This window comes from Myxine glutinosa, chromosome 7 (assembly GCF_964187855.1).
Source record: "Myxine glutinosa chromosome 7, kmMyxGlut1.1, whole genome shotgun sequence".
Lineage (NCBI taxonomy): Eukaryota > Metazoa > Chordata > Myxini > Myxiniformes > Myxinidae > Myxine > Myxine glutinosa.
In genome coordinates, this window is record NC_136267.1 from 38,805,436 (window position 1) to 38,817,886 (window position 12,451).

A 12,451-nucleotide genomic window follows, 5' to 3' on the forward strand; every position below is an offset into this window, starting at 1 on the left:
ATGGCGGCCATCTTGGATTTTCAAAATTGCCGCCGTAGAACTAATTTTTCTCAATATCTCAGCTTCTAAATAACAGAGCTTTGATTCTAATGGCTAAACACACATTTTCAAGGGCCCCGAATCCAATGGTAACAAGTTCGATAAGCTAGACATGACCATAGAGCTCCTATGTGGCGGCCATCTTGGATTTTTCAAACTGGCCGCCGTAAAACTGATGTAACTCACCTTCTAAAGAGCACAGAGCTTTGATTCATCATTGAGTAAAGTCATCATCATCCTCATCATCGCTTTCGTTCATCACATCTTGAGGGTCCTCATCATTTTGGCAATGGATGTCACACTGACAAAGGTCTGTACAAGCCAAGTTGTTTGTTCTGCAGGAACATCTTGATGAAGAACAGTCTGTTTTGCACTGACATCTAACCATTTGAATGATGGCCTTGGGGGCTGGAGGCTCATCAGTTGTGGTTGGTTTCACTTGTCCATCCGTTAGGGTGCATCAAACGCCCCATGATTTTCAAAAAGTTGTTGTATTTTAATGTCTATTCCCTCAAATGTTACACTTGTTGGTAGAAGTATGTATGCAAAAAATAGATGAAATCAGAGGTGGTCCTGGGTGGCCACCGGCCACTTTTATATATTTAGGGCCATTTAGGGCCACAGCTAAACTACTTTACAAGATAATGTAAAATTAACTACAAGATAATGTAAAATTAACCATTATACCTATATACAAAAGTAAAGTCCTACTTTTACTAAATGCCTAATATCAAACAGTTAAAACAACCTTACATGTCAATGTAAAATTAACCAAAATCGTTCTTCATATTACAAAGTTGTAGTACAGTGTTGTAGTATTGTACTTTCATTGATTAAAAGTTTGAAAATGTATTAAGCACAACGCCAATGTCACTACTCCAACTTTGCTCGTTTCCGCAAATTTGGCCTCGCTTTGCGGTCACATTCAACCACTTGAAGAAGATTTTGGAAGTGGTCTTCTCTTCTTGCAGTTGAGACAAAATCAGTTGCGAGCTTTACTGCTCTCTCCGCAGGGTCATTCACAACATTAAGCCCATCCACAATGGACTTGGCTGCCTTGAAGTGCTCATTGTTCTGCCAAGTGTCAACATCCTCTGTTAGGAAGGTCATATCTAGGTGAAGAAGGTTTACTGTAAACCACGAGTCCTCGTTCACAAGATCAGCCAGGGTTGTCGCTTCTGTAATTTTTGGAAATGACGGTTTGCCATATCCAGAACCGTAGCGGTGTTTTGGAGTGCTTGGCATTTCATCTGGTTGTATGGCCAGTAACACATCTGCAAGGGCACAACGATCCTTTTGAGGAATTGCATTGCTGAACAGTGCCAAAACAACCAGTTCTGGGGTTAAATACCACAAATGTCTATCAAAGGCTTTCACAGCGCTGACTGAAATGGTTGAGTTGACAGCTTTATAGTTGAGCAGAGTCTTGTAAAAGCACAAATCAAACCATGGGGCATTTGAAGCAGACTGACATATGAGCCACCAATCACAATAAATATAAACAACAAAAACAAACTCCTTCAGTTTTTTCTGTTGATGTTGTGTTGTTACAGTTCCTCGAGGTAGTAGAGAAATTTGCTCTTCAAGTAGGCATATTTTGATGGAATAAAGAATCTTTGACATCCACCTTGCTTTATGCATGGCCCCTGGTCTGTGGAGTGTTCCTTGTTTTGTGACATCATCATCGAGGACTACCTGGCAGAGTTGTGCCATTTCCTTGTAGTCTTCCCTACAGTATGAAGCGCTTGTGCGGATTGTGCTTAAAACCTTGTTTTTGCAGGATAAAAGCAGCTGTTGTGCATAGTCATTGTACATGGAAATGTCAATTTTGGTTAAACTTTCATTCTTTGCATGCGATATGCGTTCCCAATTCTTCTGGAATTTTTGGAACAAAGATACTTCTGGAGACTTTGATGCCTCAATTTTGAGAACGTCAAACACATGATCCAGGATTACCTCTCCAACATGATGGCGACATGCACACCACAGAAGAGCACGGTCCAGTTTTGATTGAATGGTAACACAGGCAGCTGTAACGTGTCCAGTGTTTGATGCTGTTGTGTCAAAACATAAGTTGACAACTGATTGTTTGCACTTCCATGAATGTAGATACGTGTAAGTGTGCTCGGCAATGATGTCACCTGATGACCTATCACTTCCAGGAGGATATCTAGCCACCCCCAGTAGCTTTACATCAGTGGCATTCCCAACCAACACTGGCAATCTTTCTTCCTTGACATTCTTGTTTGTGAGCGTTGGTATCTGCTTGCCATCCCAGTGAAGTGTTGCAGCTGTTGGGGCGATCCAATTTTCTTGAATATCTTTGGCGATAGCACTTGTTATTGATCGTCGAGCCTTATCAGCAGTTGAGTACGACTTGGCCACACGACGTGGATCACCTCCTGCCTCTTGAATTACAGCTTTGGTGAGCGCAACCTGTTGAACAGGAGTTATGTTTAGTCGAGTAGCAACAGACACAACTGAATATCTTTTCAGAATATCATGAGGAATAAAGGCAGATGTACCTGCATATGTTGATCTGTGGTGACTACGCTTCCTTTGAAACTCTGGAATCGCCTCTTCTTCAGTTTCTTCCAAGCTATCTGCAGAGTCACTATCATCAGAGCATACAGAACTAATTGTCATCTCTTGTACACTGGATGATTCATGACGTTCTCGTCTTGAAGCTTCCGCTAAGAGGCGTTTTTCTTTTCTATGATCTTTATCAACTTTCTTCTTGTCAACACCACCAAATGAGGCTACTCTGTCAGATTTCATTGACTCTAAAAATACTCTATCTTCCTCATTCTTAATGTTTGTCATTGCATCTTTTGTCCATACACCAAAGGTCTTATCAAGACGTTCATTCATGGTTTGCAACTTAGCCAAAGTGCTTGGAGATTCTCGGCGAGAAACAGGTATTTGACGCAATTTGTTATTGTCATTAAGAAGGTCAAGTATTAGTTTGCAGCATTGATGGTCTGAAAGCATAGGAATATTTGCTTTAGTGTAGAATTTTTTCAGCTGGATAAGGACGATGCTGGCAGATTTCCATTTCAGTGGCTGAGTTTGTTTGCCTTCACATATTTCTTTCTGGATGTACCACATCACGCATCGAAGAACCTGCCGGCAAGTTGGGAGGCGGACTCCTGTCAATGTACCATCTGCTTCTGTAAAAGCATTGCCAAGACCAAAAATGGCACTTGCTAATCTGGTCTTCTTATCTGCCATCTGAAAGAAAATAAAGGATATTATTAGACTACTAGTATGGGACCCACGATTAGACCTCCGATTTCATTCATGTAAAAATACAAACTAATTATCAAACCATCGTTTTTTGCATAAAATTGTTATATTTGTATTCCTCTCATCAAGACCTTCAATTTGATACCAAACATGACTAGGTTTGGGTGTAAAATAACAAAATCAAACATTTTTACATAGTGCGGCCCCGAAAATGGCCCTAAATATATAAAAGTGGCCGGTGGCCACCCAGGACCACCTCTGATTTCATTTATTTTTTGCATACATACTTCTACCAACAAGTGTAACATTTGAAAGAATAGACATTAAAATCCAAGAACCTAAGGGCGTTTGATGCACCCTACCATCCGTGTCTTTGTAAAAGCCGTTTTGCAGGGGATTCAGCTGAGGATCCTGTTGAGCAATGCTTGCCTGACCCCACACTCTGGCTTGGATATGGACTCTAAGGATGTGCTGCTTGAGAGCTCCAAGAGTAGGAGGAAGCCTGTCACTTTCTGCCATGTGTTTGCAAAAGAGATACCATCGTAGTTCGGGGATGCTGTCGATGTGGATGCCATTTGGAGAGTAAGCAGCGCATACAAAGTTAGCTAGTGTGGACAACATGTCCTCCGTCACTTCAGTTGCATCTGAAAGCATTCGCACGGTGTCTATGACATCTTCACTTGCTTTGAGGTAGACATGCAGCCAGGTTGCTTTGCCTATTCGAGAGAACCTCCCAGTGTTGTCTGCACCTGTGAAAGCATGAAAGGCTGGCAACGCCTTTGCTCTTTCGACCCCTAGAGCTGTCCACAGTGGCTCTATTTGAAGTATTCCAGAGGCCATGGAAATGGATGTATTCCTCAGCAGTAGGTCATACTTTGCTATGACTAGTACCAGGACATCTGTGTCGGGAGAGAAGAACACCAACTGCGCATCATGTGGGTTTCGCTGGGATGCCAGCACGGCCTGGTGGATCAACAGGGTGTCAGCTTCTTCATGGTTGTTGTCCTCGAAGAGCAGGTCACTGTTGCTCCTAGTACGCCCTGAAGCAGACGTGATGATCAACTTGGATGAGTGACTGTTGTATTCTAGAGTTTTCGCTGCCAGATAGTCAGTCAGATCAGCCTTTGTTTTGTCATGAGAAAGGAATCTGCTCATTGGGATGTGTTTGATGTTGGTGTCATCTCTGACTTGATACTGTACTGCATCCTTTCCTTGCCTTCTTTTAGCCCTGGTAGGCTGATAAACAGAGAATCGTTTTTGTACGTGTCAAAGACCAGTATGATCTCATCACAATCTTTTGTTAGAGACATGAGTCCGTCATTGAAGCATTCACCCAGATCGTTGACTTTCACTACAGTGGCTGGTTTCTTTGTCAGCTTATGCACAAGTACCATCCCATCCACCAGTGCAATCTTCTGACTTGGAGGTTTACTAGATGTGGATGCCATAGTTCTTGTGTCCATTGGATCTTCTTGTAGAACACTTGCAGCTGGTGTCTGCTGCTGATCTTCGGGGTGAATTTCTGCTCTTGCTAACTTGTCGAGGAGATGAATTAACTTCGACTTGTCAGTGCATGGAAGAATTGTCCCATCTGGAGCGAACAGTGCTCTTGGTGTCACAGTGAACTCGTAATTTCCGATGGCATATTTCTGGTTGACGTCTCTGTTTGACTTGGCAAGGACCATGAGCCTTCCGTACAGTTCCTTAGTCTCCTTCAGATCCACAGTCCTGTCTCTGAGTTTCACTGTGGTTCTTTTGTTCCCAGACATGAACATCTTGTTGTTCTCCTTCTTGACTGGTGCCCAGAGGCTAACATCTCCATTGATACGCTCCGACACGTAGTCTTCATACAACTTCTGACCAGTGACATCAATGTTCAAGATCTGTGGTACATACTCGTCTGGGATGTAAGCATTCGTTATCACATTGTGCAGCTTGTCACCTTCAGTGTCAAATGGATTCCTGTGACTCAGTATCGCAGCCTTCATCTTGTTGATTGCTTCATGCTCCCTCTTGACTGCACTTGGACCAAGGTCATGATGTTCTGTGATCTTGTCACCTTCCAGGCCAAACTGACTCTTGAAGTCTTTTGACAGGCGTGATAATTCTGATGTAACCATGAAGAATCTCTGTCTAGCATTGGCATTGTTGGAGATGCCAATCAGTCCAGAGTGAATCTTCAGCAGCTTGTTCAGATGTTCACATGCATGATCTGGTCCAATGGATACAAACGGGATGTCATTCTTGGTTACTGATAGATTGCCAGCTCCTAGTTCTTCCCAGGTCCTAGGGTGATTGGTTCTTAGGTCATACATGTCTGCGATGTATCGGGGCCAGAGCCACTTGTATTTGATCCGGTCCATGGCAAAGAATAACTTGCTCAGTTCTTCTCCAGCTTGGAGGTGAAGCACCAGGTCAGCACTCCGTGATGCTGCCACGAATAACAGGATTGTCTCCACCCGATGTAGATAGTTCATCATTGACTTGAACATTGCATTCTTGGATCTCAGTGCTTCCCACTCCTCGAGTGCTGTCACCACCCCATCAGATGTCAAGACTTGAAGGAGTTTGGTGTTTGCTTGTTTTACAGATTCAGCTTTCGTGCACTTGTTCGTCTCAGCACAGGCAGCTTCTACTCCCTCTGTTGCCTCGAAACACACATCCTTTACTTGTGGGTTGTCCTTCAAGAACTCCTCCAGAACCATTTCATAAAGTGCTACATATGAATATATATGGGCACGGAGAGACCGCTTGTAGTGTGTACATTTCAGGATTTGCCGCGTCGTGGCTGGACCATAGACATCAGCTTCTACCCAAGCATCATCAATGCTTGAGTTCTCCATGGAGGCTCCGAGGGCTCGGAGAGCCGCCATGACAACATGCAGCTCACCCAGTCTGGGGACGACTGTGCGTTTCAAGTCAGGTCTTGCATCCAGCAGTTGCACCACCTTCTCGTAGAGGGCCATGTCAAATGAAATTACAGTGGGATGATCTTCACCAACTGCCAACATCCTTAGCTGACTGGCTTGCATGATCACGGTCATTAGGGTTGGCCACTCATGCGCCACCTCTGGAAGTAGTGGCAAGGCACCAACCCGAGTCATGGACTGGCGTTCAGACAAGAGCGAGTTGTATCCTGCCCAACCTGGAATCTTGTTGGAGTGTTCCCTCGCTTTCATCCTGGATAGAGCAGAAGCAACAACCCATCCCATTTGTGTCAGTTGATAGGATCTGGAGACCCCCTTGTTGATGACAAACTCCTCTGTTCTCTTCGTAAGCTGTGGTTTCGGCTTGTCACAGTGCAGCACATCTACATGGTATGGAGTGACCGATAGACTCTGTGCATCACCGATGATCAGAGGTTGCACAACTGGTTCTCCAGGGACATCTGACTTCTGGTACACTGCAGTAATCGTTGCGTGAGTGGTTCCTTTCCCGTCAGGAGTATTCTCGGCAAAGTCTGTGTTGTCTGCAGCAAAGAACACAAAGGCTCCCCTTTTCAGGAATGGTGGCACGTACAGAACTTCAAACTGCCTGGTGTTTTCTACGACAGCATTGGCAAGAGCAGTTTCCATGAGGAGGGCGCGGACAATCGAAACACAGTAGCCATGTGCATTGAGAAGTCCCATCAGCTTTTTGTTGCGTGTGTCATGATGGACAGTCAGAGCCAATCCCAGGACTTGGGGGTTTTCTCTTGAATGGGGTGGCCTGAATGTTGCGGATTCGCTGCTTGGTTTGTACTTCACCTGTCTGTTGGATTTGAATCCATACATGATGTTCTGACTCACAGTGAGTGTTGATCTGTCAACAACACTGGTCCGCTTCTCAGTTTCCAGCTTGTCGACAGGCCCTACCATTACCCAGCGGATCATGGTGTATAGTTCAGCCGGAACATCGTTGATATCGCTGGACACCTGTATGGTATTTGCTTCCTGGTCCTTCTTAATGAATTCTGCGATGCTCTTCCGTATCACTTGTGCTGCTTTGTAGATTGTCTTCATGTTGTTCTCGTCATCGCCATCACTTGTGATTGCAGAATGAACCATGCTTTCCTCACATGCATCTGGACAGTAGAGGATGGCCGATTTTCTTCGGTCTTTTTGGCGAACAGATGTCACGCTTGGCAACTCAGTGACGATTCTTTCTTTCAGCCACTTTCTATTGAATGTAGGTACATGCTTTTCCAGGTGTTCTGTGCCAATCATATTGACATAAGTGGTTTCAATGTCATCCATGGAGAGATAAGCTTGGTTTTGTGTTTTGACATCTATCAGGTTGATCATCTCAATCAGACTTGCCCGTTGCAGCAATAGTTCTTTGTCTGCGCTGCTTCTGTTTGCGCTAGGTCTGTCTCGTACTACATGTAACGCATGTCTTCTCCAACAAGATTTGTGGTACCGAAGGTCAATTGCGTGTGCATCACCTGGTGAGATACATGTGTTGAATCGTGTTTTCAATAATGCATCTTGGGACTTCTCTACAGCCTCTCTAAGCTCTTGACCAGCATTTTCAGTCCTAACCTGGTGGAGTAGTTGGCCATCATCTTTTTGGCAGAAGAAACACTGCTCTTTATCCAGTGGCACTGTACACGAGCGTGTGAACGGGGATGTTGCATCAGATGTTGATGAGCCTGGCTCGTCCATTTCTGTGCTTCCTCTCTTCTGTCCGCGTTTTTGTGCAGTATAGTGTCCAGTTGTTACTGCATGCGCATGGCGGTCTCTGGCACGTTGTATCTCGCTCTTGTTAGTTGCACTGGAGTAACAAGTGCGATGCCAAACTGCCTTCTCTGTAGAGAGTGTTTCTTTTGTGCTGTTTTGGAGTCGTTTATGGACTTGAACGTAGATGCCATCATGCAAACTGGCCCTTTCTTCTATTGTCTTCAATAAATGTTGGTAGGAATCTATTCTGGGGTTTAACACCAAGGATCCTTTCTTGACATCATCAGCCTTGCATAAAATGCACTGCTTACAGTTCGTGGACTCCTGGGCTTGCCCCGCCCCTTCACCATCTTGTTGCATCTCACTCATGTGACATGTAGAACCTGCAAAGACAGCAAAGCAAAGGGAACCGTCACCGATATATACAACCACCACCACAGACATATTGATGTATAATAGGCTACAAATACACTACCACCATCACCACAATATCAGGTATATTGCTCAGTATATAAATAATACAAAAACACACGCTGTAAACTAATTATTTTCCTCAGCTGTACCCTGGGGATCAAACTTATTACTTTAGTAGCTTGTCCACCCGTAAACAGATTTTAAGTTCCCATGAACATTAGGAGTATCTGTGTGTTATTTGGCAGTATGCCACAAAGGCCCACAAAGGGCAAAACACTCGCAGTAGAATAGTATTTCTCATTACAGTCAACACAGTCAGGTTCAGCATGTCCAGATTTTAGATTTCGTTGGATTGTTTTTGGGATTTAGAAAAATCAAAGCTCCGTCTTATTTCGAAGTTGAGATCCTGAGAAACATCAATTTTACAGTGGCCAGTTTGAAAAATCCAAGATGGCCGCCACATAGGAGCTCTATGGTCATGTCTAGCTTATCGAACTTGTTACCATTGGATTCGGGGCCCTTGAAAATGTATGTTTAGCCGTTAGAATGAAAGCTTTATGTTGTTTAGAAGCTGAGATATTGAGAAACATCAATTTTACGGCGGCCAGTTTGAAAACTCCAAGATGGCCGCCACATAGGAGCTCTATGGTCATGTCTAGCTTATCGAACTTGTTACCATTGGAATCGGGGCCCTTGAAAATGTATGTTTAGCCATTAGAATCAAAGCTCTATGTTATTTAGAAGCTGAGGTATTGAGAAAAATTAGTTCTACGGCGGCAATTTTGAAAATCCAAGATGGCCGCCATACAGGAGTCTGTGCAAATAGCAACATTGGTTTTCTGACTGACTATACAATATAGTTTCCAAAAATATATAGTTTTCCAAATCCCCCAAAAAATCCAACGAAACTTTAAATCTGGACATACTGAACCTGACTAAATTGTAGATGGTGGCTTGCAAACCGATCCTCAAGGGTGGTGTACAGAAGGGGTTAAAAAAAACAAACCTATATATACAAGGTGCACGTAGGTGAAAGTGTCTGCATGTGATATGTAATGTGCTCAGAGTAAAACGAGTGTTCATCTACGTCCATATGATGTCCAACAAATAAAAACTATATAAGCTCACCTGACACTTGGCTGAGGCTTCAGGCTCTGGCACGCTCACGAGGCTGTACCGTCAAATAAACTATTCCAATCCGTCATTTTTGACGTGCTTTTTATACTAGTTTTCTATAAAAGCGCCAGACTCCACAAAGCAATGCCACGGTGTACGGGTGTGTAGTACTGATGGTGTTTGTTGTCTTCTGTCAAGTGAGAGGGCTAACAAAATGAGCCCTGCCCACTGACCTCAACAATGTTCACGTATTCATTTAAAAATTTTGGTCACATTTTGTATAATACTGCGCGAAACCTCAATTTATAGTTTTTGTTTTTAACCACCCTTAAAACCCTCACTCCCCTTCAACCCCCACAACTCCTCAGATCCAGCAGCAGCAGCAGCAAGAAGGTTGATAAGGCAACTGCAGACAAAAAGGATACAAAGGGAACTTCCAACAGTTCAAAGAAACCTGAAGATAAGAAGGATTTGAAGGATAAGGATGGAAAGAAAGATGACCACAGATCGAGCAGTTCACACTCGAGCAAGTCTCGTAAGCGGCCTGGTGAGCCTTCACTACCATATGCAAGTTCATATTCATGGCAATTTTTTCATTACAAATTTATGGGGCCCAAATAATGGGGGAGGGGGCTGGAGTTTGTGGAGGCGTTTATAATTTCTTTCCTCCTTTTCCTCCTCCTGTTGGTTCACCCCTTTGCTTGCTGCTTCATACATGTTGCATTGCCTGACAGTCAGATACAGTCAGATGAAAAAGTAAGTACACCCCATGTAAAGTTTTGACTTTTTCAACATATTTAAACGTACAGCTAATTGATCTTCATTTCAACAATATTGATAGATAAAGGTGATATAATATAAACAAATATCATGAAACATTTACATTTTGTAGTCCATTGTATAATTTAAATAATAAACATAAATGCAAATTTTGCATGTGGAAAAAGTAAGTACACCCCTACATTTATTACTACTTCAAGTACCTAAAATTAGAATCAGGTTCACCAGCTCAGGTGCAAATGATTAGAACATCGTTGGAGAGGATCTTGGAGGAACCTGTCTTTTTTAAACCTCAGACATTTCGTTTGGTTTGCTCTTTGTTGTTGAAGTGTGTGGTGTCACCATGCCTAGATCAAAAGAGATCTCTGAGGCCTTCAGAAAGAAGGTTACAGATGCCTACGAGTCTAGGAAGGGATTTAAAAAGATCTCCAAACAATTTGAAATCAATCATTCGACTGTCCCAAAGATCATCGACAAGTGGAGAAGATTCCAAACAACTGCCAACTTGTTCAGGCCAGGCCGCCCCAGCAAGTTCAGCCCGAGAGCAGACCGCAAGATGCTGAAAGAAGTCTCTAAGCACCCCAGAATGTCATCACGGGACCGACAGGTAGCTCTTGCCACTGTTGATGTCAAAGTGCACGAGTCTACCATTAGAAAGAGGCTGCACAAATTTGATCTGCATGGGAGGTGTGCCAGGAGGAAACTTTTGATGTCCAGAAAGAACATCAGGGCAAGACTAAAGTTTGCCAATGAACACCTAGGCAAAGACCAGCACTTCTGGAACAATGTGCTCTAGACAGATGTCAAAGGTGGAGCTATTTGGCCACAGTGCCAGAAGACATGGTTGGCGAAAACCAAAGACAGCATTTGACCACAAGAACCTGATACCAACTGTAAAGCACGGTGGTGGAAATATTATGGTTTGGGGCAGCTTTGCTGCATCAGCGCCTGGGCAGCCCACCATCATAGAATCCACAATGAATTCTTCATTGTACCAGAGGGTGCTTGAGGATAATGTGAGGCCATCTGTCGGAAAGTTGAAGCTCAACTGAAGGTGGACCTTGCAACATGACAATGACCCTAAACACCAGTAAATCCACCAAGGAATGGCTGAAAAGAAAGAAATGGAGGGTTCTGGAATGCAAGTCAAAGCCCAGATCTAAATCCCATCGAGATGTTGTGGGGGGATTTGAAACGAGCTGTGCATGCAAGAAACCCCTCAAACATCGCACAGCTGAAAGAATTCTGCATGGTGGAGCGGGCAAAAATTTCTCCCAGTCGATGTCAGAGACTGGTAGACAGTTATAAGAAACGCCTACTTGAGGTTGTTTCGGCCAAAGGGGGCAATACCACCTATAAGAGTCAAGGGTGTACTTACATTTTCCACATGTGAAATTTGCATTTGTTTATTTAAATTATACAATGGACTACAAAATGTAAATGTTTCATGATATTTGTTATTATATCACCTTTATCTATCAATATTGTTGAAATGAAGATCAAATAGCTGTATGTTGAAAAAGTCAAAACTTTACATGGGGTGTACTTACGTTTTCACCTGACTGTAGGTTGTTGCTTTCTCCTCCACTGTCACCTTCCCCTTTATGTTGGGATTGTTTATTTTGAAAAAAAAAAAATCAGCAAAAAAAAAAAATGTCCAGTTTCACTGAGTAATTGCTCAAATTTCTTTGTGCTGTTCTAGGTGACAAGGATGCCAACCGCACTGTCATCATGGATAAATCTAAGGGAGAGCCAGTAATCAGCCTGAAAACGTCTTCGAAGGACAAGGTGATGTTTAGCGTTTCCAAAAGAGGAATCTCATTTGGAGTTGATTGCAGGTCATTAATGAACTTGAGAATAGCCACAAAAATGTACGCCTTTAATCCTAAGCTGTGCTTTATTCATTTTAGCACCTATTGGCTACATAGATAGTTTACTGCTGCTAACAAAGCACTCTTTTATCATTCACAAACAAAAGTTTGGGAGATGGTATGGGTAGAACAGATAAGAAAAAAAAAAAAAAAATTGTTTAACTTTCATTTTCTTCTTGTTCATTTAATTTGCTTCAAATTAGGATTGGGTAATTTGGGGTTTACCTTGTGTGATGTTGGCATGGTGAATATTTCAGTGAAACGTTGATTTATTGGATGTTTCTATGAAACCCCATTTATACTTCCACTATTTTCTCTGAAAAGTTC

At 43.0% G+C, this 12,451-nt stretch overlaps 1 protein-coding gene across 18 annotated transcripts in view; it reads left to right on the top strand.

Annotated features, from left to right (window-relative positions):
• LOC137431129 (SAFB-like transcription modulator) overlaps nt 1-12,451 on the top strand; it is a 150,176-nt gene that overhangs the window by 105,319 nt on the left and 32,406 nt on the right. For all 18 annotated transcript variants that reach the window (XM_068122096.2, XM_078781511.1, XM_078781518.1 and 15 more), the window contains 2 exons: nt 9,842-10,020; nt 11,956-12,041. In XM_068122096.2, the coding sequence (XP_067978197.2) occupies nt 9,842-10,020; nt 11,956-12,041 (265 nt within the window). The remainder of the gene's footprint in view (nt 1-9,841; nt 10,021-11,955; nt 12,042-12,451) is intronic.